This window comes from Juglans regia, chromosome 12 (genome assembly GCF_001411555.2).
Source record: "Juglans regia cultivar Chandler chromosome 12, Walnut 2.0, whole genome shotgun sequence".
NCBI classification, from domain to species: Eukaryota; Viridiplantae; Streptophyta; class Magnoliopsida; order Fagales; family Juglandaceae; genus Juglans; species Juglans regia.
In genome coordinates, this window is record NC_049912.1 from 25,195,085 (window position 1) to 25,219,631 (window position 24,547).

At 36.7% G+C, this 24,547-nt stretch overlaps 2 protein-coding genes and 1 pseudogene across 9 annotated transcripts; 1 reads left to right on the forward strand and 2 right to left on the reverse strand.

Annotated features, from left to right (window-relative positions):
• Positions 1–284: 284 nt before the first annotated feature.
• Positions 285–3,385, reverse strand: LOC109005022 (aminoacyl tRNA synthase complex-interacting multifunctional protein 1). The gene is made up of 3 exons (XM_018983785.2): positions 2,739–3,385; positions 2,109–2,315; positions 285–714 (listed from the first exon to the last, which is right to left on the reverse strand). The coding sequence occupies exons 1-3, from the start codon at positions 3,255–3,257 to the stop codon at positions 571–573; spliced, it is 870 nt and encodes a 289-aa protein (XP_018839330.1). The 5' UTR covers positions 3,258–3,385; the 3' UTR covers positions 285–570.
• A 1,067-nt stretch (positions 3,386–4,452) lies between these two features.
• Positions 4,453–18,765, reverse strand: LOC109005020 (light-mediated development protein DET1-like). 8 transcript variants are annotated; one of them, XM_018983780.2, is made up of 14 exons: positions 18,636–18,765; positions 18,329–18,401; positions 17,971–18,031; positions 17,422–17,521; positions 15,874–16,301; positions 15,518–15,746; positions 14,512–14,685; positions 8,160–8,228; positions 7,971–8,027; positions 6,450–6,530; positions 5,702–5,860; positions 5,423–5,518; positions 5,077–5,176; positions 4,453–4,798 (listed from the first exon to the last, which is right to left on the reverse strand). In XM_018983780.2, exons 4-14 carry the CDS (start codon positions 17,491–17,493, stop codon positions 4,659–4,661), a joined length of 1,605 nt encoding a protein of 534 aa, XP_018839325.1. In that variant the 5' UTR covers positions 17,494–17,521; positions 17,971–18,031; positions 18,329–18,401; positions 18,636–18,765; the 3' UTR covers positions 4,453–4,658. The 8 variants fall into 8 exon arrangements, with proteins under 8 accessions (XP_018839325.1, XP_018839321.1, XP_018839322.1 ...); XM_018983776.2 differs by lacking the exon at positions 18,329–18,401; XM_018983777.2 differs by having other exon boundaries at positions 18,329–18,765.
• A 682-nt stretch (positions 18,766–19,447) lies between these two features.
• LOC109004928 lies at positions 19,448–23,299 on the forward strand (annotated as a pseudogene).
• The last annotated feature ends 1,248 nt before the right edge of the window (positions 23,300–24,547 follow it).

Consider the following 24,547-nt stretch of genomic DNA (forward strand, 5'->3'; position numbering starts at 1 on the left):
GTTGAGATGCAAAACATCCAAATATTTTATTAACAATAATAGTTAAGATTGAAGAACTTCGTTGTAGAGTTACCAGAAGACATGTAGACAATCCTGATCTCCCGACTGCAAGTAAACATTCCCTGCCTTTCAGCTGGGATGCTGGTCCACTACAGCACCCCCAAGAACTCATCAGTTGCAGTCAACCTGAAACACCTTGCACCTGCCTATCAGTACCTTTTAAAAGAATCTGACGTGAAATGCAAAATTTTCTAGTGCTTGCTTCAATGCTTTCCTCAAATCCATTTTAGAAACATGAGGACACTTCATTGATAAAAAAACGTCAAGAGGACAAACAAACAGTGACTACTGGTATCTGAAACAAGGTTAAGCCATCACAACAGCATCACAAACTGTGACATATATAAAGCAATTGAAAGGAACTTAAACCTCTAATTGCTAGCAATACATGATTACCAACTAGAAATTACATTAGTCCAAAAAAATAGTCAAAAATACATCTTCTGGTGTCTAGGATACTTTGGTCCTAGACACCACCACTGTTAGAGAAGCATGAAGTTGCCCATCTGATCAGGATATATTTGCATTCTTCAAAGATGTGGACACCACCACACCTGCAGATGTCCGCATGACATGCACCCCAAGCATAGCAGTACAAGAAGCATCAGTCTTAAGATGAGGCTGCACCAACTCCCATATTTTTTTCTTTTGGATCTACGTATTATTGTAAAAAAGAAAAAAATTAGTGTCTGAACATACATATAGAAATGGAGAATAAACTGTATAAAGTTAATTATCAATTATTAAAAAAAGCTTAAGCTGGAACTTTCTATGACACCATCTCTCTGTGTAAAAACAGTGGGCGCACTCCTTAACAATTTTGTAGATTTCAGTGTTTATTTTGTGGAATCTATATGGCATGTCAAACTGAAGCAAGAGTCCTGTTTTAAAGTCTGTGCCCTTAGGAGTCTAGGGTTCAAAACAAATTTTAACTTCGGTCATCAGTTTAGGAGTTGTAGATATCTTTATGTGCAGAAGCAGATCAGAAATTGCTGCAAAATTTCTGGAAACTAGAGAACAAGACAAAATTTCTGCGAATTTTATAGAAACTAGAGAACAAGACCATAATTGCTGCGAAATTCTTATTTATATAAAAAATAAGACTAAAACTAATCTAATAAAGCTTGGAGTCAATAGACTTCGACTAAAAGCCCAATTAAATAGCTAATACAACCCACAAATAAAATTCCAAAAAACATAGGACAGTCCCAGATAAGACCTAATAAACCAAAGTACAGCCCATGAGAATTTATAGATATACCATTGACTCCTAAAATTAAATAAAACCAAATTAAAATAAAGTAGGCTTCTTGCTGCCAACAGCATCTGGACTTCTGGAGTATTGTGAAAGATCTAACAGAATTAAAGAGTTCTTTATTAGATTTTATTATGTCTTCATTCTAACTAAATTAGGAATCCTATCACAGCATGTGAAGTAAAGAGTCAATAACTCTGCACTTGTTTATTTACTTTATTTGCTATGCAATTTGAGGGGCATTTATGTGATTAGTACTCAAGAGTTTTGGACTTTGATGATGTCGTATTTGAGTTTTGAGGGCTGGGGCAAGAGTGCCTAATTCTTTAGTGATTCAATTACAGCTTTATTCTAACTTCTTTAGTGATCCTAATTCAAGCTCTTTCCCTTTTCCTGTAAACCCGACAAGCCCTCAGGGAGAATGGATAGTTCATCTTCTTAGGGGATCCAATTTATCTTTATGCAAGTAAAAGGTTTTCAAGCCACCGTCTTCAAGTGAGTTGGGGGTCCTGATTCAAGCCAGGGCTCTTAGTTAGTTAATATATCTAGATACGACACCTCATCCTACTCCCAACCTCACTTCAAAACAAAGAAATTATTGAAAACGTCATCTAGCAACAAAGGGGCTCACTGGATAATTGGAAGCATTTGGGAATATTTTTGCTAATTTTGGTAAAGGATTGTGCATCAACTGATTGAAATTCAAGCAAAATACTTACCGAAACTTCTTTCCCCCTTTTTATTTTATCTTATGGGTTTAATTGGCTTGAATTTTTTGAAGCAAAGAACTGACCTGGTTAGGTGTGGCAGCAGCAGGTTGATTTTCCTTTTCTTCTTCTGAACCAAACCATATTCTTTCACCAGGAAGTGAACCCTCCGGAGGCACAAGAAGCTCAACGTTCTCATGCGATGCATCAGAAGCAGCCATAAGCATTCCAGATGACTTGACACCACGCATGTTCCTGGGCTTCAGATTTGCAAGAACGATTACTCTCTTATCCTGCATGAAGATTCTTATCAAACATGCTCCAATGAATATGATCTAGAAGCTTCAACTGAAAATATATGCATGCAGTTTCATTGTATATACCGAAACAATTAACTTCGGCTCCCACAAATGTGAGTGACGTGACAATCCAACCGAAAGATAATCATGTTGATCCTCAAACCTAATTAGGAGTCTTCCTGTTTGGACGAAACTAGTTATTATCAAATTTCGTGGTTGGATTGTATCCCCACGAAAGATTTACTCCTATCACAAGATAGAGTACCTTTATAAGAAATTATTGAATAGTCTTTTTTTTCTTTTTGCTAAGTAGAGTCCCAATTTATTTTTTCCTTTTCTTATCTCCAGGTAAAAACTCCCATTAAACATGAAGTCCAAGATAGGAGGAAAAAATGAAGTGAAAAATGGGAAAAATACCTGGAGGTGTTGAAGGGGTATATAATTGACGAGGCCGCTGCAGATGATTCTGGGCTGAGGCTCGCCAACATCCACCTCTTCCACGTAAAGGGAGTCGGCCTCCTCATGCCTCCACGCCCTAAGGATACGCCCAACCCTTATGTCCAGCATTTCAGCCGCTTCCTTTATCATCCTCTCCTTCTTCTCATCGTCAACATCAGCATTTCCATCGTCACCGGTGGCCACGGTCACTGCCTCCGCCGCAGAAGCATCGGAGGTAGAAGCCGTGCAAAACGAGGGAATCCAGTGCCTGCTGCTGCTTCGTCTGCTTCCCGCGGATGTCTCATTAGCTTTACCTATTGAGAAAAGGGGAAGAGAGGCGGTGGAGGAACGTATGGGTTGCAGGGGACGACGATGACGATAAATTTGCAACGGGTGACTGCATTTTGAAAAGGAAGAAAACAATAGCGCGCCGCCGCCTCTCAAAACGTTTGCAGAAGAAGCAAAAGCATTTGTCGGCAACGGCATCGCTACTACCATCACTACTCGCTCCTCCTCTCAACTTCCCACCCGTTTAGCACTGCCACACTCGTTGCCTCTTCAATGGAGTCCTTGCGGTTGCGGATATATCATTTGTCTACATACGATACACGCGACAAAAAGAAAAGAAAATTGAGAGTAATGACCATTTTTTTTATAAAAATTAATTTAGCACTCAATTTTATCAATAAATAAATAAATTATTAAATATGCTCTACACATCAATTTAAAAATAATTTTTTTTAAATGTAGTATATATTTATATAAGATAAAACTGTAAGAGTATTAATATTTTATAAAAATATCTCTAATCTAAAAATTATGGTGAAAATTTAATTTTGAAAAAATGTCTTTGCCACTACTTTAAAAAAATATCTTAAAAAATGAAGTGATTTTATACAATATGTTAAACTATAGTTTTTTTTTTTTATTGTAGAATATATTAAACGTAATAAATCATTTCAATTTATGGGATAATTCTTTCATTATACTTAACAAGTCTCTTATTTTATTCATAAACCAAATACAAATTTAAACTGTTTTGCACATTTATTGCTTTCAAACAAATTTATTTACAATACGTTTAAACCAACAAACTAACTACAACTAATAAATAGGACTACTGCCCAACTTATATCATGTCATCTACTTTTAATCATGTTAGAAGATGGATCTTCACTAAGGAGATCTTGGTAAGAAATATAATAGTTTGTGAATAGTAATAAGATGAAATAAGATAAAAATTTGTGAATAGTTTGTGCAAGCTAATTTGGAGAGTGAGATGAGATAAAAATTTTATAAATAGTAGTAACATAGTTTGTAAATAGTAGTGATATAACTTGAGTTGAATATTTTTTGAGTTTTGAAAAATAAGAGAGAAAAAATTGAATAAAAATAATTATAAACTTAAAATATTGTAAGAATATAGTTTTATAATATTATTTTTATTTGAAGATTTGAAAAGTTGAAATTATTTTTTATTTTTTATTTAAAAATTTGAAAAAGTTGTAATGATTAGTTTGGTTATAATGATTAATTTGAAAATTTTGTATTTGAATTATATTTGAAAATAAAATGAGATGAGATGAAATGAGAATTTTGTATCTCATATGAGGCACCAAACAAGTCGTTCAGTGTTTATATATCTTTTCATTTTTTTATTTTTTTAGTTGACACGGGGGGCAAGCTATGTTTATATTTTAAACATAGAGATTGTGTTTAAATGCTAAAAACAAGAAAGCAGTCGAATAGGTTGTGTTGTGGATGTTTCAGTGGACAGTGCATGGAGTTGGAGCATGCAACTCCCACCTCAAGTGTAAATATATCATTTGTATCCTTTCCGAATAAATATACACTTTTTTCTCAATCAAATCTACAATCTCGCCCAAGGGCTTGTTTACTTCATCCCCGGAAATGAATATTCACTACTGATGGCTGCAAGAACAAAGTCTGCTGAACAGAGAGTGCCAGAGGTAAAAATGGATGGAACAAGAATGATGCGATCTTTTTTGTCCGACCATCCGCACTGCCTGCTTCAGGACCTATTTAGAAAAGAAAACCAGCCAGGGCATATCATATCCAAATTTTGATTACAGAACAGAAATATGATAAATAAACAAATGATTCCCTGTATGAAAAAAATATGATCAGTGAAAAAGCTTTGCATTTTGATTCAAACACCACTCTCTAAAGATTCAAACACCACTCTATAAAGCTTTGTATTTTGGACTTTTTTATAATTGCCTTAGTCCCACAGTAAGCTGTGTGTTTACACGATGACTTGTAAGTTATGAAACTAGTGCAAAGCAAAGATATATACCTAGTTTGATCTTAAATTTGAGGGAACATGGTTGCCTTCTTAAAATGAACTTGATGGGATGGTCTGTTGACTGTCTAGGCCGGTCGCTTGCAGAAATCAGCTGAAAAAGCATATAAAATAAAATGGAGAAAAGCATGGTAAAGGGTTTCAGATGGCATAACCAAAGATTGCATGATAGCAACTTAGAGAGAGAAACAGAAAATATGTTGGTAGCTTTGCGTTCAGCTTTCAGTTACTGTTTATATTGTCATAATGCAAGCCACAAGAACATGCCAATGCAACAGAAATACTGGGTACTGAAGAGCACGTCGAAAGGGAAAAAATTTGCAATATGTTTTGATCTAACCTTTTCGTCAAACCGAAAGAGAGATTGGTCAAAATAGGGAGAAGGACTCAGTGACTGACAACTGTAAGGCAAAGATCCCAGCATCTTTTTCATAAACTGCAGAATTAATTAGCTGATGAGATGTGAAGTTATGGGATAAAGCAATATAGACTCTGAGGCCAACAAAGCCACAGATCATACTAGTTCTCATATCCTATACAAAGAAAAAAGTTTCCTGAAGTCTACAGAATAAGATAAGAACATTTTTACATGTAGCAAGTGCTAATAATAAAACTTCACCTGGGAACTTGCTTTATTTTTTACGGATCTTATTTGCTCCAGAGCATGAATGTTATTTGAGTGAGATGATATGAAATTCATATACACAGAATTTTTAGATGCCGTGTGGAAGTGGTCACAGAAACGCTCAAACAAGAGATAAAGCTCCTCCGCAGAATTCTGTAAAAAGTAAAATATTACAGAGATAGAAAAAAGGGGGAAATAAATTTGCACCCTCTAATTAATTAACAAGGGCCTTGTAATACACACTCTAAACTCTCAAAACTGACACATTGCATATTCCAACCACTGCCGTTTCTCAAATAACACCCTTTGTTCAAAGAAAAATGCTAGGTAGACCGAATGGTGTACCTATGAAATGCACTGAATGGTGCATTTCTTCAGTACACCATTCGGTACCCGTAGAAGGCCCCTTGTTCAAATATAACAGTTTTTTTTTTTAGTAAGTAGATAAAGAGGGAAAGTTCAAATATAACAGTTAAGACGAAGAAAAAAGGTGATGTGACACAATTTTGACAGTCTGATCTTAAAGCATAGTGCTATTTGACAGTCAACGGTAGTTAGAGGATACAATGTGTTGATTTTGGTAGTTTACGGTGCAAATTACAAACCACATGTTAGTTAGATGGTGGAAAGGTTATTTCCCAAAAAGCAGAAAGCAACTTTTACTTGATAAGCACTAGACTCGGTCATAGAATTATTATTATTATTATTATTGGACAATGTATTAGTCGGTCAAAGAGTTAACCTGATAAAATGCAACAATTTCAGTTGTCTCCATGTTATATACTGCTAAAAAAGCTGGGTGTTGATCGGCATTTCGTGACACCTGAAGGTTCAGACAAGTACAATCACCATAAATTAACAGTTTCCAATAAAGAAAAAAAATGCTAATTCTTATCAAGAAAGAATTCAATAACCCAATTTATATATTATGAATCCGCAACAAGATAATAAGCTTCACCACCCTTCAATTTAAGTAGGTATCACTTGAAAGCTCCTCGAACCACCACAAACATCATAAGCTGAACTGACCGGTGATTGGGCTAAAGACTGGATGACTCGGGAACCAAAAGAAACTGATCGGCATTCCTTAAATCAATATCAACTTTTCCACAAAATCCAAAAATTCTTTGGAGTGGTGCTATAAGTCGTTTGATATATGGTTTGACTTGAGATGGTAAAAAGCATCCACAAGTAGAGATTTGAAGTGAAATCAGCAACAAAAGCTTGAAGTGAACTACTTACTCATAAAGAAATTGCCGGTACAAATTTAAGTAGCAGGCAAAATGTTAATTTTCAAATAATTTAGATGCACCCAAACTACCAATAAAGAAAAGGCTGGAATTGATATGTTAAAATGGAACTTTCAACAAAAATCAAAATACCAAACATCAATAAGATCTAACATACACTTAACAGTAAATTCCCAAATGCCATATATACTCAAACTCCTTCAATTATCAAAGTCAGGTTTGAAAAGCATTTATCTGTACATACTGCATCACAGGATCTATGCTAAGGATGGCATGCATGTAGTAAGAAACTTTAATTACTTCGGAATCTTGCACTCTGCTATATTTCTCAGTCACAGCCTTCTACATATAATCCATGGTACTCAGTTTCTGTGATCTGGGACAAAGGCACTGATACCAAATGGACGCAGGAACTGCAGCAACGGAGGACTCTTAGGCTAATTTCTTGATATATTTTGGTGGCCCAAAGGTCAGAAAAGATATGATGATTAGGTTTAGAGATTGGAAACATTGATTTGAACTTGAAAAGATCAATCTTGGTGGGTTTTAAGTTGCTGGAAAAAAATGAATTATTGAACAATTTTCTTGCAGCAGTTTATCATAGGGCTTAGGGATTCTAGGGTTATGTTTTATGGTAAAAAAGGCTGGAAAGAAAGTAGGCCAAAGGCTTGTTGATGGTGACCAAAAAAGCGTATGGTTGCAGAGGTATAAAGTTGCTGAAGAGATCAAGGCAGGATCAGCAACCCACTACTACATATTAAAAATCCAAAGACTTCCAAAGGCCAAGAATGATGTGAATTAGCATCACAGAAACACATATCAAAAGTAATATATTATATCTGAGATGTGATCAGATCTAGTGAATTCACAGTAGCATCCAACTAAAGGGTTCAAACCCCAGAGCAGTCCTGTTTTGTATTCCAAAGTGAGTAGTCATCAGTGTTTAAAGCCCCATAAGGGAAAGGCAGGGTTAACGTGATATGAACCAGAATACTAGAAGGAAGAAACCTCACCCCGCCATCCACACTACCAAACTTGATCAGCAGGTGCTGCCGGTCCAAGAATTGAACCTGTCAGAGAGTTGTGTAGAAATGACTTGTCATGTTACATAATTGGTGTGAAATGTGCAAGTGATGTTCACATTTAATTAATGCTGCAAATGACCCAAACGGTCATGTGTACCATAACCCTTAAGGACCTACCTTCCAGATAATCAAGTCCACATAATCTTGAAAATGAAAGTAAAACTTCTTCTTCAACCACTGGGCTCTCTGTGGAAGCCAAGAGACAGTGCAATCAAAGCAACGACATAGACATACAAATATGAGTAAAACTGTAGAATTATTGGATATCTGTCAGTCTTTATTAGGGGCTGATCTTTAGGAGATTTACAGCTAAAGTTGATTTGTTAGCCATTTTGGTTCCACGATTTTAGGGGATTCAGGTAGCATGTTACCCGATCCTTTAGATGGTATTTTCCTATTTTACCGTTTTCTGTTTTAAATAGGATTGATCCTATTTTCATTAAGTTGTAAATATCCGAGTAATTAGATGAGCATTATCATCTATTTTAAGGGAATGTAATCTTTTTCATAGGCAAGTGGAATTTTCAGTTTTTCCTTCCACAACCACATCGTATCAGAGCATCCTATGAACTCTAATTCTCCCATATGACCAAATACAGTATGGTCACCGAGAGACGCGACTCCACCTCTTCAGTTTCCGAAGTCACCACCAGTCAGGAAGCCATGGTTTCAGGCAACAGCAGCAGTTCAGATAGCAGCCTCATGCCCATTACAGGACACAAACTTAATGGGAATAACTATCTCCAATGGTGCCATTCCGTGATGATGTTTATATGCGGGAAGGGAAAGGATGATTATCTCTCAGGAGTTGCAGCCCAACCAAGCAAGGATGATGCGAAGTTCAAAACATGGAATTCGGAAAATAACATGGTCATGTTATGGCTCATTAATTCCATGACAAATGACATTGGAGAAAATTTTCTTCTCTACAGAACAACAAAGGAGATTTGGGAAGCTGCCAAGGAAACATATTCTAACAATGAGAATACATCTGAATTATTCGAGGTGGAAAGTGTTCTCCATGACTTACATCAAGGAGATTTGACAGTGACCCAATACTTCAACACACTCAACCGCTATTAGCAACAACTGGACTTATTCGAGAAGCACAATTGGAGCTGTCCCGAAGATGGAATCAGGTATAAAAAAATTGTTGAAAAGAAAAGAATATACAAATTTCTGATTGGATTAAATAAAAATCTCGATGAAGTACGAGGAGGAATCCTAGGATCCAAACCACTGCCAAACATCTGAGAAGCATTTTCAGAAGTTCGCAGAGAGGAGAGTCGAAAGAAGATAATGATAGGCCCTCAAGATTCTACGACAAACCCTGAGAGTTCAGCCCTTGCGGTTCGAGGAAATCCATACAACAACAGTGACAGTAGACCGAAGAAAGGGCGGCCGTGGTGTGACCATTGTTGACGTCCTGGTCACTCCAAGGACACCTGCTGGAAAATCCACGGTAAACCCGCAGATTGGAAGCCTTCCCGCTTTGCCAACAACAGAGAAGGACGGGGCAATTTCGTCTCGGTAGATGAAAAACCGACGCCACCCGAGCCTAGTCTCTTCAGCAAGGAGCAACTAGAATTATTGCAAAAAATGTTCAACCAATCGTCAGCAGCCCCTGCCACCACTGTGGTTGGTACCGGTTCTTTGGCACACAAAGGTAATTTTTTAAGCACTCTTAATGTGAAAAAGGAGAAGATAGGTCCATGGATTGTAGACTCGGGAGCATTGGACCATATGACCGGAGATGGAAATTGTTTTTCTACTTACAATCCCTGTTATGAAAATTTAACAGTCAAGATAGCAGATGGTTCAGTCACAAAGGTGGCTGGTAGAGGTTCTGTTAAAATTTCAGAGAACCTAACACACAACTCAATTCTCTTAGTGCCAAATTTGGATTGCAATTTACTGTCTATTAGTAAACTCACTCGGGATCTCAATTGTGTTACTAAATTTTTCCCAAATATGTGTGAATTTCAGGTCTTGGATTCGGGGAAGACAATTGGCAATGCTAAGATGTGTTCAGGGCTCTATCTTCTCGAGGTTAATGATCCTCCTCAAGGAACAACTCACAACTCCGATTGTTTAGTGTATAGAAGTCAAAGTTCCTTTTCTATCATTCATTCTAATAATGATAGTGCAATTATGTTGTGGCACTATAGGTTAGGACATCCAAATTTCTTGCATCTCGAGAAGCTTTTTCTTTCATTATTCAATAATAAAAATCCAAATGATTTTCAGTGTGAGATTTGTCAATTTCAAAACATGTTCGCAACTCTTATCCCAACCGACCCTACAAAGCATCTCAACCCTTTTCAATGATTCATAGCGATGTGTGGGGGCCATCGAGGATCAAGAATATTACTGGATCTCGCTGGTTTATATCTTTTATAGATGATCACACTAGACTTACTTGGGTATTCCTCATGAAAGAAAAGTCAGAGGCAGGTCGGATTTTCAAAATTTTTAACACCATGATCCAAACACAATTCTGAGCAAAAATACAGATTATGAAACCTCTTAATGCCAAAGAATATTTCAAATCCATTCTTGATGATTATCTCTTGAGTCAAGGTATAGTACACCAAAGTTCCTGTGTCGACACTCCGCAGCAAAATGGAATTGTCGAAAGGAAAAATTGGCACCTACTTGATGTTGCCCGCTCCCTCATGTTCTCTACACATGTACCGAAACACTTTTGGGGTGAAGCCATTCTTACTACAGCCTACCTCATAAATAGGATGCCCTCTCGCGTTCTCAAATTCCAAACTCCCTGTCAAACTCTATTTCGGTCCTTTCCCTATACTCGACTCATCTCCACTATTCCCTTCAAAGTATTCGGGTGCTTAGCTTTTGTTCATATTCATCATCAACACCGGGGGTAAACTTGATCCTAGAGCCCTTAAGTGCATTTTTCTCGGGTACTCTCCAAATCAAAAGGGGTATACGTGTTATTCACCAGTCACTAAAAGATATTATCACTCCATGGATGTCACATTTTTTGAGCAACAACAATATTACCCCAAATCTGATATTCAAGGGGAGAGCAATCTTACACAGGGATACCAACTTTGGGATATTGAAGAGTTATCTCACCCTTTTTCTGATTCTGCATTTCACCCATCACAAACTCTTGAGTCCATTACTCCTCTACATCTCTTCTTAGAATCTCCTGTGAGACATCAAACTACTGATCTGCCAGTTCCTACAAATCCACCTCAGCATCTGGACACTATTCAACCAACAAACAATGATGAGTTGATTACCTATTCACGGAGGAGAAGGAACCAAAAGGAGATAGAACAACGAGCATCTCTTGAGCAAATCTAAGAGACTAATCCAAGTCCTAGATCAAGTGAAGATCCACCAGGTAACTCTAATCCCGAGACTTCCCATAGTGATTGTCCTATTGCTATGAGAAAAGGTGTGAGATCATGCACAAAACGCCCAATATACACATTTGTGTCATATTAGGGATTGTCATCAAATTTCAGAACCTTTGTTGCCAACCTTGACAAAATCCAGGTCCCTAATAACATACAAGAAGCTCTCGATACACCTGAATGAAAGTCTGCAGTTTGTGAAGAAATCTGTGCACTAGAAAAGAATGGAACATGGGAGATCACAGAATTACCAACTGGAAAATGACTAGTAGGTTGCAAATGGACATTCATTGTGAAATACAATGAAGATGGAAGTGTTAACCAATTCAAGGCTCGGCTGGTCGCAAAGGGATTCACTCAATCATATGGAATCGACTACGAGGGGAAATTTGCCCCTGTAGCCAAGTTAAACACAGTGCGGGTCCTCCTATCTTTGGCTGCAAATTTAGACTGGCCTATTCACCAACTAGATGTCAAGAATGCATTCCTCAATGAAGACCTAGCTGAAGAAGTCTACATGGAAATTCCTCCTAGATTCGAGACACAAGCTACACACAACAAAGTCTGCAAACTCATAAGATCCTTATATGGGCTCAAGCAATCCCCAAGAGCCTGGTTTGAGAGATTCACAAAGGTAGTCAAGAGGCATGGCTATTCTCAATGTCAAACAGATCATACATTATTTGTTAAATACTCTCCTGAAGGAAAACTTGCTATCCTCGTTGTATATGCGGACGATATCATTCTAATAGGAGATTATGAGGAGGAAATGAGTAGTCTCAAAAGTCTTCTAGCTAAAGAATTCGAAATCAAGGACCTTGGGAATCTCAAATACTTCCTAGGCATGGAAGTAGCACAGTCAAGAAAGGGAATCCTTGTCTCCCAAAGGAAATACGTTCTGGATCTCTTAAAAGAGACTGGGATGCTCGGATGCAAGCCAGCAGATACTCCTATGGATTCAACAACCAAACTAGGAGCCAAAGAAGACAGTGCACCAGTGGATAAAGGCAGATATCAAAGACTAGTTGGGAAACTTATATACTTGTCTCACACCCAACCTGATATTGGCTTCTCTGTCAGTATGGTGAGTCAATTCAAGAACAATCCCAATGAAGAACATAAGGAGGCAGCTTATAGAATCCTACGATACCTAAAGCTAACACCAGGTAAAGGATTATTTTTCGAGAAAACTCAAAGAAGAGATATTGAGGTATTCAATGATGCGGATTGGGCAAGATCAATACATGATCGAAGGTCAACTTCTGGGTACTGCACATATGTATGGGGAAACCTAGTTACATGGCGAAGTAAGAAGCAATCAATTGTGTCAAGAAGCAGTGCAGAAGCTGAATTCAGGGCAATGGCACACGACATCTATGAAGGAATATGGCTAAGAAGGCTTTTGAAGGAATTAAAGATTTCAAGTGAAGAACCTATGAAGATGTTCTGTGACAATCAGTCAGCCATCAGCATTGCAAAGAAACCAGTGCATCATGATAGAACAAAACACGTGGAGATTGATCGAAATTTCATAAAGGAAAAAATAGAAGAAGGGATAATCAAGATGTTGTACGTGCCTACATGTCTCCAAACAGCCGATATCCTTGCCAAGGCTCTGCCAAGAAAGAATTTTGATGATCTGATTCCAAGTTGGGCCTAATCAAAATTTACTGCCTAGCTTGAGGGGGAGTGTAGAATTATTGGATATCTGTCAGTCAGTTGATTTGTTAGCCATTTTGGTTCCATGATTTTAGGGGATTCAGGTAGCATGTTTCTTGATCCTTTAGATAGTATTTTCTTATATTACTGTTTTCTATTTTAAATAGGATTGATTCTATTTTTAGTAAGTTGTCAATATCCCGAGTAATTAGATTAGAATTATCATCTATTTAAAGGGAATGCAATCTTTTTCATAAGCAAGTGGAATATTCAGTTTTTCCTTCCACAAAAACTTTTAAAGTTTTTAACATGGAACATTGACTATTATCTTGCAAAAAAAAAAAAAAAATGTACTAAAAGCAATAAGGCTTTAAACTATAAATACCTGATAATAGAGCCAAAAGCCCCAGCTTTCCCCAGATAATATCCATACCAAAACAGTCTGACTTCTATTAGATCCACTCTCACCCTTTCATAATCATAAGCCTGCCCTAGAATTCCAGTGAACCTAACTCGCCATAAATTCACTCATTAATCAAGTACACTCGGATCCAGATTCTTAAACTTTTTACCTTTCTGCTTATTTATACTACGAGAATAACACACTAATAGACCCTAAGCAGCATATCATACCCCATACTGCCTTTTCTAACAATTGTCATGATTTTCTACATCAAGCTGCTTTTTTTTGGTTTAGGTTAATTAAAACTTGTAACAAGAAGTTTGGTAAAAAACCTCACCCTTGAGCCTCAGCACTAGTCTACACAGCAAATACACAACTGGTTCTTTCCGTTGAAGCAACAAAAAGTGCATTTAACGACATTCCTGAACCTTTCTTCTCAGTTTTTTTTTTTCCCTTTTTCCCCTACAGTGTTGCTTCTCAGCTGGCTCTTGTGGCATTGCAAGGTTATCCCAACATACGGTTGGAACCAGCTGGCTTTTCTTCTTTCTTTTTTTTCAAATCTAAGCTATGCCCTCTTTCTAGGTGAAACATCTCTTTGAATCTTACAGTCGGTCTAATAGCAAATGGAATGCATTCCTTATCAGAGTAGGTCATGATAGTGTTTGCCAATTGATAACTCAGTCAAACATTTATGAGGAATCTTTATACATGTCCTTATCAAACCAGCCCACATAATAAGGTTTAAAATGCAAACCAGGTGAACAACTGTTAAGAAACAAAAATAACGCTGCTATCAAAATCAATGATTATGAAAAGAAAAAAGGTCAAATTGTCAGGTAGGATAAGATATGATTTTTTTACACTGCATGGTCAGATGACAAAAAGAAGTAAAAATAGAGAAGATTTCGAAATAGCCTTTCTTGTTCACAGATAACTGAAACAATGCCAAAAGAAAGATTATCCAAATAAGATATTCTGAAAAATGAAGAATAAAAAAACACAAAGTTAGAAAACCAACCAAGGCTGGGTCTTTTTCTTCATTTGATATTCCTTGGAATATGAATGAAAGAAGGCGTTGTTTGATGCCACTCAGGAGAGAATCTTCTTGATTAGGTTGGCTAAGATGTGTACCATTCTGAACATTATTCCCAGGCAACTGATGCAGTTTACTTTTGTCAGGAAATGCCATGCACTGCCATCAATAGCTGAATTGTCAATTCAAAGATCAGAACATAACATGTGAGAAAAAGCTCTTATTCACCAAACTGTGTTGATTGAAATAACAATGATATGGAGGACAATACCTAGAAACTAATAAATGTCCAGATGAATAAATGACTATATTAATATTTTGTAAACCATTATAGAAAGCATGTTGATGAAACCAACCCACCATGAAATGATACAACCACTGAGAACAAAGACATAATAAAACAAAATAGACCACTGTAGGCATAATATGAAATTAGTAGTTGTTGTGCAAGGGTATCATTCTATCTGTCCTACTGCCATCAAATTATCTTTACGCTCAACAAAAACTAACTAAACATTCTTGTTTCTGGTATAACATGACAAATGGAACAAGAAGAGAACAACCTTTTATGATGAGCTGACAAAAGTAAACATTTACGGACATTTATGATCATTCTTTTACAAGTCAGTCAATTTGGTACCCTTCTATCTCTAACAAACAATGTTAAAAGAACTTGGTATAAAGATTTAGCAGAAGAAAAAACTTGTTTACCCTATTTTTCTAAAGATAACACAAAAGTTTATGTTAAAAACTTATCAAAAAAAGTTTTTGTTGGTCTATCCAAACAGAAGAAAAAAAAGAAAAGAATATTTCTTTTTTTATTGAAGCAGACAAACTGAAGTAGAGATTTGTCATTTTTTACCCTACCAAAGGTACTGATGCTTTTCCAATTTTCAAGGAAGTCTGAATTGTCAAGCTAAAGCTAATCATTAGAATTCTAATTGAACTTTAGTGAAGTCACATCAAAAGCTTAAAAATAAATGCCACTTGCCTGAGCATTTGAATTGAGAAAAAGTTCATCATCTTCACGACAAAATGCCCCAATAGCTCGTACATCTACAAGGTTCCCAGAGTCTCTAATTTGGATAATATGTATTGTTTGATTGCGAAGTGACGCAATTGCCAATAAATCATCATACAAGAAGACGCCCATGTTATGGGTCAGATTAACAAAATCATTGTGAAAGACCTTCGCGTCCAGTATGACTCCATCTTCCAACCTATTTGTATAAGAAAATATAGAACAAAAAACAAGGCATAAAGCAACCTCCACAAATGAGTTAGAACTTTTACAAAGAAATCTCTTGAAAATTTTCAAACCAGTAATTAGAAATCAAGAGCACATACCTTATTAAATGGAATGTCAACTTTTCTATATACGGGACACCCTGAGTTGCACCACCATTAGCAGCTGCATCATGAATTGGTGGCGTAGAAGTAGCAAATATTCCATATTGGTTACTCTCCATGTAAAGGAAGAAGTCTTTGCATATGAGCTCATTGCAGGAAGCAAGCGACACACTATATAAATGAGTGAAGAAACTTTCAAATCTCTTTGCTTTTGGAGGGAGATCATGAGCATCACAATCTTCTTCTTTGCATGAAAATGAAAGCCATGTTGGTCTGTAAACAACCAGATCTTGTTGATTTCTGCTGAAACTTATTAGGTATTGCCCATCATCAGTAAATTTGCGGAATGATTGGTCTGGGCATTCAACATCATAAATGGTACAACTTGGGACTAAATTTTCATAAAATCGCCTAGCGCAATAAACCTGCAAGCAGAAAAGTATGACTTGGTTTTCTTAGTAGTGTAATTGAAATAATTTCCCAGCTATCTCTTTCATTGACAAATAACAAATACAATTCTAAAAAATGACAAACATATATGTTTCTGGCCTGAGATGCAGGACTAGAAGAGTTTTTTTTTCCTCTTCCAGACATTTTTTTTCCTTCAGCAATCATGTTTATTTTATGTTCTGATTAACATATGTAGAACAAGATGAGAAGGAGATGGAAAATAAAAGAAAAGCATGGGATCTTCTTCAAGAAGAAAAAACAAATGTTGATGTTTAATGTCTCAATGAGCTTGATATAATTACTTGTAGAGACCCAAGGAAAAGCCCAAGTTATGTATAAGCTTATACTTCAAAAAAGCCATTCAAGGTAACAATTAGACCTTATTGGAATCATTATAAAGTCCAGTTCTACCTAATAAGGAACCGGTGTGGAACTTGACATTCACTACAACTTTATCATACTCATTTATCTCTATCATACTTCTTCCACCCAATTTGGGATTTAGCGAAGCAGCACAGTCTCCTCAACTCAAATCCCTAACATTCTCATCGGGGTCCACATTGCACTGAGTGTCCAATGCCACATGGAATTATTAGTCTGGCTCTAATACCACTTGTAACAAACAAAAGAGAAGGTCAAACCACATTTAGGCTTACACTCCAAAAGGACTAGTCAATAGTACAATTGGAACTCCTTAGTATTATTATCAAACCCAGTTCTACCTAGTAAGGAACCAACATGGGACTTGACACGTAATACGACTTTACCATACTCAATCACACTTCTCCCACACAATGTGAGACTTATTGAGGCATCATATTGCTGGCCTATATTCTAATAGGTTAAGGTTTTGATCGGATGCTTAATTGGTATAGTCTCATTTTTTTCTTGAACTCCATGGGCCAGGCATAATTTTCCTTTGTATTGGTTGCATTTTCTAAAGCAAAAAAAGATTGTAAGTTCACAGGAGACCATCTTTAATCCTCCATTATGCATCCCAATCATTAAGTAGTCACTTCAGCTAGTCGATTATAGTAAGAACACAAAGTAGTAGAAGTTCACAAAATAGCAAATGGCCAAGTAAGAAGAAAATACACTAGTTCCGGGAGCAGGAGTGTAGATTTGGCGCTGAAAAATCCTTGAAGCAATGTTGTTTCTTCTAAACATTACTGCTGATGCACAATTGATATCTCCCCTGGAAACCAGATTATGAAAGTGCTATAAGTTAACCATCAATAGGAACCATCATTTTGAGAGTAGATATGGATAGTCAGGATCCACTGTCGATATACATTTCTTTTTTAGGGACTGAACTCAGTTTGCAGTCCAATTATTGGATTTGGATAGGAAATGAGGATTCTAATGAGTTTTCTCAACTGTGAGATGATACCAAGATTTATCATAATATGAATCACAAAACAAATATTTGCTCATATACAGCATGGAAGAAATATACCCTACTTAATAGAAAAAAGGCCACTTAATGGCATCCTTCTGAGAAATAGATTAAAAAAAAAAATTTGAAATTGACTAGATTTAAATTCAATTGAACGAAACAAATTCCTACTAAAAAAACAATTACTTGATTCAAAGCAGTAGCCTCACAAACAGCCATCCAATGGCTCCATTAGTACTTAAACATACCAGATGCTTGAGTTTTCTTTCTTTTCAGAGCACGAGAGAACCGCTTGATTGTTGCCGCCATCTGGATAATAAACAAACAGCTAAAACAAGGGAAGTGGTGCCCACCGTGATCCAGTGGTAACCATGGAAGAAAAAATTTACAAAAAACAAAAAGGATTTACATTAAAGGATAAGTGGGTTACAAGAATGTAAATCAAAAGGGTAAAGGGACAAAACGGATAACCCTCTTCGACACCAGAGAATTATTACATCGACAAGAATGCCGGGCTCTTTTCTTTTTTGTTTTTTTGTTTTTTATGAAAATACTATATAAAACAAATAACAATGAAGTCTTCCAAGAAAAAAATTTGATCTTCACCGCACAAGTATACTCTTTCTCATTCTAGTCTTCTTCTCCTTTCCCAAGGGGCTCGAAACATCGCAACAAATTCCTTATGTTAAACAAAAAGCGAATGAGCACAGACCCAGTACGAAAACCAAACTGTACTGAGTGAGCAAAGGAAAGCAAAAGACGAGCGTTGTATGCATGAAGGGCTCCAAGCTTTTGCCATTGCTTTCCAATGCGTGTGTACGAGTAATTAACATGATAACATGATAAAAGGGTTTGAAAGTCTAATCCTCGGCTGACCCATAAAAGTTATTGTGCGAGAGAGAGGGTTCCTCACCCGTCGGAGGCAGCGAGGAAGTGAGGGAGAACGCAGGGGGAGGAGAGAGAAGAGGCGGAGGAGGAGGTGGTGCCTTCGCAAACGCAGGGTGTGTTTAGACCACAAGGTTGGCAACTGACGTGGGACTTTAGGAAGCCATCACCTTATGGTCACGTTCGATTATACAATTAGCTGAGTTTGAATGTTGAATTTAATTTAATTTTTATGAATAATAATGAATTGAATAGTAAAAAAAATTATGTGAAATTTATTTAAATTAAGTTTAAAGTGTATTTGAATATTAAGATAAATTTAATATTTTTTATAAAAAATTAAAAAATATTATAAGTCTCACGTATAAGAAGATTTTGAGTTAAGATAAGTTTAATAATTTGAGAGTTGAATATTTAGATATTAAATTCAATTTATAATTAGATTGAATTCAACTGAATTTTAAAACTAAGCACAGTCGATTTAACTTATAAAGAGGTCGAGACTCGACAACATAAGATTTAATTTGTAAAAATTTAAATTATAAACTTCTTATGTAAATCAAGTTTAACCATGTTAACAGTATAATATATTTAGCACTATGTACTCTATTTTTTTTTCTTTAAATAAAAGAGGACAACGTCCAGACCCACAACATACCATTGTATTTTTTCCTTTTTCAACTAATATTAAATATAGTCTTAAAGATTTCGTGTACTACAAACAGAATTCTTTCATTATTATTAAAAAAAAAAAATAGAACAAATATTAATCATTTCTTCAAGATAATCTACGAAAAAGGGGTACATAGCATAGTTTTTTTCCAATGCAATAGAGTTATACAGTGTCTATTTTTCGTTGAGAAATGGGTATTTCCATGGATTTACCTTGGTATCGTGTTCATACCGTCGTATTGAATGATCCGGATCGTTTGCTTTCTGTCCATATAATGCATACAACTCTAGTTGTTGGTTGGGCCGGTTCGATGGCTCTATACGAATTATCGGTTTTTGATCCCTTTGATCCTATTTTTGATCCAATGTGGAGACAAGGTATGTTTGTTATACCCTTCATGTCTCGTTTAGGAATAACCAATTCGTGGGGCGGTTGGAGTATCACAGGAGGTACTATAACAAATCCGGGTATTTGGAGTTACGAAGGTATGGTCGGTGCACATATTGTGTTTTCTGACTTGTGCTTTTTGGAAACTATTTGGCATTGAGTATATTGGGATCTATAAATATTTTGTGATGAACGCACAAGAAAACCTTCTTTAGATTTACCTAAGATTTTTGGAATTCATTTATTTCTTTCAGGACTGGCTTGTTTTGGGTTTGATGCATTTCATGTAACGGGGTTGTATGATCCTGGAATATGGGTGTCCGATCCTTATGGACTAACCGGAAAGGTACAATATGTAAATCCAGCATGGGGTGTGGAAGGTTTTGATCCTTTTGTTCTGGGAGAAATAGCCTCTCATCATATTGCAGCAGGTACATTGGGCATATTAGCAGGTCTATTCCATCTTAGTGTCTGTCCGCCCCAGCATCTATATAAAGGATTACGTACGGGAAATATTGAAACCGTCATTTCTAGTAGTATCGTTGCTTTTTTTTTTGCCGCTTTTGTTGTTGCTGGAACTATGTTGTATTATGGTTTAGCAACTACCCCCATTGAATTATTTGGTCCCATTTGTTATCAATGGGATTAGGGATACTTCCAACAAGAAATATATCGAAGAGTTGGCGCTGGGCTAGCCGAAAACCAAAACTTATCAGAAGCTTGGTCTAAAATTCCTAAAAAATTAGCTTTTTATGATTACATTGGCAATAATCCAGCAAAAGGGGGATGATTCCGAACGGGCTCAATGGACAACGGGGATGGAATAGCTGTTGGGTGGTTAGGACACCCTATCTTTAGAGATAAAGAAGGTCGTGAACTTTTTGTACATCGTATGCTTACTTTTTTTGAAACATTTCCGGTTGTTTTGGTAGAAGGAGACGTAATAGTTTTAAAATAAAATAAAATAAAATCTACTATTAAACAAATTATTTTTTTATATAAATCTTATTTTTATTCACTTTTTTCAAATCGGATGTGAGAAAATAAATACAAAGCAAAACTATAATTATCGCATATCCTGTTGGTAATGAGTAACAAAAAAATATTTGTAATCTTAGAATGTGCAAGACTCATGTATTTCCTTAGAAAAAAAATGAATACATATGATATACATATGACAAAATTAATTTTTTAAAAGTAGACTTCACTTATTTTTAAAAGAAGTACATGGAACTTGCTAACCTTAAAATTTCATATGATCTTATCTCATCTCATCTTATCATTATAACTTTATCAAATTTCCACACAAAATATAATAAATAATTCAACTTTTTCAAATCTCAAAATAATAATAATATTAAAAAATAATATTCTAACAATATTTTATTCAATTTTCAACTTTTAACTAAAACCATCTTATTTCATCTCACTATCCAAACGAGCCCCACTTTTTTTAAAACGATTGCACGACGCTTGTTCACATCATGGCTGCATTTAACATTACTTTGCTAGGGTTATGAGCTAAAGGGCATGGAAGCTGAGTTCAGTTTTGAAGACAATGATCGAAGTGATGGTTACAAGATAATAAAGCATCTTGCAACGGTGCCATTTCTGCCAAGGAGGAACGACGCCGTTTTCAATTCAGAGAAGATGCCTGCTACGCTGCTGTTTGGAATGCAGCTCTCAACATTGCCGTTTAGTTTAATTCTTTTTAAGTATTTTACGTTGTCGTTTTGTATTGCATTTTAGTTATAGAACACTCTGAATTTTGTTCCAAGTTAGTGGGTGTAAAAAGGGAACGAGAGCAACGACAGTACTATCAATAATATTGTGTAAGAACTTATTTCCTAGAAGAAGGGTCTGCCTCGAACAAGATCCTGTGTGACACTACTATCCGCATTTATCCATTATGTTTCTCCTTCATTCATTCTTACAGTTTCTTCTTTACATTCATACAATCCCAAATACACTACCATTTTACATAACTCCAAGCAGCATCATAGCAATTGGTACCAGAGACCTCGGTTCTGATGGTTGATGGAACAAGATTCAAGCAACTGCAGGAGACTTTCCAACACCAGATTGATGGCCATGAAGAAGCACTGCAAGAAGTAAGTGGAAGGTTAGATCAGTTAACTGATATGTTAAGAACTATTATTGCTCAGCAGAATGTAGGAGGTGATAATCCTGAAATGCATGATAATAGAAGAAATGCAACTAGAGGAGTGAGATTAGATTTTCCCCACTTTGATGGCCAAAATCCTACTGGGTGGGTTTTTAAGGCTAACTAGTATTTTGATTACCACCAAACACCTCCTGCACAGATGTTACTTATGGCATCTTATTACATGGAAGGGGAGGCTTTAATATGGTATCAAGATACCATTGAAGGGGGACATATCCTAAATTGGGAGGCTTTCACTTGTGCTATTCAACTCAGGTTTGGACCTACTACCTATGATGACCCGATGGAGGCCCTTACTAGACTAAAACAGACCAACATTGTAGCAAGTTACAAGGCCTAGTTTGAAACTCTCTCTAATAGATTGAGAGGCTTGTCTGAAACTCACAAACTTAGTTGTTTCCTTAGTGGCTTAAAAGATGAAATACGTTTACCTGTGAAAATGTTAAACCTTATTAATTTAAGTGCAGCCTTTGGGCTGGCTAAGATGTAAGAAGAATATTTGGTTAGCTCAAAGAGGGGTAGCAAAACCCTGGGAAAGAAAAGTACAAACCAACTAGGAAACTCATCTAATCCATGGGGATATAAAATTTTTGTAAGAAACCCAAGAGTGACTTCTTTCAAATGGAGGAGAGAAGAAAAAGTTTTTGTAAGACACCTAAGAGTGACTTCTTTCAAATGGAGGAGAGAAGAAAAAAGGGTATGTGCTATAATTGTGAAGAGAAATGGAACCCAGGGCATGCCTGTAAAATTCCCAGAATGTATGTGCTACAGGCTGTGGAAGACCTGGAAAATGTTTCAGGTGGTGAAGGCAGTGAGGAACTTAAGCTGATTGAAGAGGAAGAAGCACTAGTGGGATCCAAGGTGGAACCCAAGATCTCCCTAAACGCCATTACTAGTACTCCTAGCTCCAATACAATGAGGATAGTGGGGAAAGTGGTTGAGGAAAGAGTAGTGGTACTGGTGGATTCAGGAAGCACTCATAACTTATTGGATCCCTCAGTTTTGCAGCAATGCAGAGGCACAACGGATAGATCCAAAAAAATCACTTTCAAGGTGGCAAATGGAGAGATCATCACCAGTGAAGGTTTTGTACAGCTGGAACTAAGAATGCAAGGTATCAAATTGTGTCCTACCTTGTGCTTTCCTTGGGGGTTCTGATGCAGTCTTAGGGATCCAGTGGCTTGAGAGGCTAGGACCCATTACTTGGGATATTGCAAAGCTAACAATAGAGTTTGGGTGGGAAGGAAAAATGGTTCAATTGAAAGGACTCAAAACGAAGGGTTTGTCATTTGAAGGGGATAACAAGTTAATGTTGGGGTCAATTTGTAAAGGGAAAGGGTTGCTGGTCCAGTTGTTGTCTATGGAAGGTCAGTTGGTAGAAGAACCTAGTAGTAAATGGGTGGCTGACTTGTTGAGTGAATTTTCTGAGGTGTTCTCAGAACCTTAAGGCCTTCCTCCTGTGAGGACTCATGACTATAGGATCCTCCTCAAAGAAGGTACCACCCCAATCTCCACAAGGCCTTATCGATACCTACATTATAAAAAAACCGAGATAGAAAAAATAGTTTCAGAGTTACTTAGCTCTTGAGTAATAAGACCTAGCACTAGTCCATTTTTAGCTCCTGTGTTGTTAGTGAGAAAAGCTGATGGAGGGTGGAGACTCTGTGTTGATTACAGAGTCTTAAATCAGGAGACTATTAAGGATAGGTTTCTCATATTTATCATAGATGAGCTACATTGGGTTCGAATTTTCTCTAAGTTGGACTTAAGGTCAGTATACCACCAAATTAGAGTGGTATCAGAATATGTGCCCAAAACAGCATTTAGGACCCATGAGGGGCACTATGAATTTTTGGTGATGCCCTTTAGACTTACCAATGCCCCTTTACTTTCCAAGGGTTGATGAATACTGTTTTTAAGCCTCTTTTAAGAAAGTTCATACTGGTTTTCTTTTATAACATACTGGTCTACGGTAAAAGGGGAGATAAACATGAGGGACACTTAAGGCAAGTCTTACAAACCTTAGTGAACCACCAGTTATATGCAAAGAGGACCAAATGTCAATTTACTGTAAGTGATGTGGGGTATTTGGGGCACTTGATAGATGCAGAAGGGGTAAGAGCATACCCTACAAAAATTGAGGCCATCTTGGACTAGCCAAGCCTTAAAAATCCCAGAGCTATGAGGTGTTTTTTAGGGTTAACAAGGCATTATAGAAAATTTATCAAGAACTATGGATTGCTTGCTGCCCCTCTAACTAGTTTACTAAAGAAGAATGCTTTTAAATGGGATAGTGGAGCTAATGAGGCTTTCATTGAATTGAAAAGAGCTATAACCCAGCCCCCTGTTTTGAGACTACCCGATTTCACTCAGCCTTTTACAATAGAGTGCGATGCTAGTGGGGGAGGAGTTGGGGCTGTTTTGATGCAAGGTGGGCAACCTATAGCTTACCTTAGTGAGGCTTTGAAAGGGAGGGCATTGCTACTATCCACCTATGAAAAAGAGATTTTTGCTCTAGTCATTGCAGTACAGAAATGGAGACCCTACGTGTTAGGGTAGTCTTTTGTGGTAAAGACTGATCAACATGCTCTAAAATTTCTTTTAGAGCAAAAGATTGGAATCGTGGCCCAACAAAAATGGATAGCTAAGCTAATGGGGTATAATTTTGTGATTGAATAAAAGAAGGGAAAGGAGA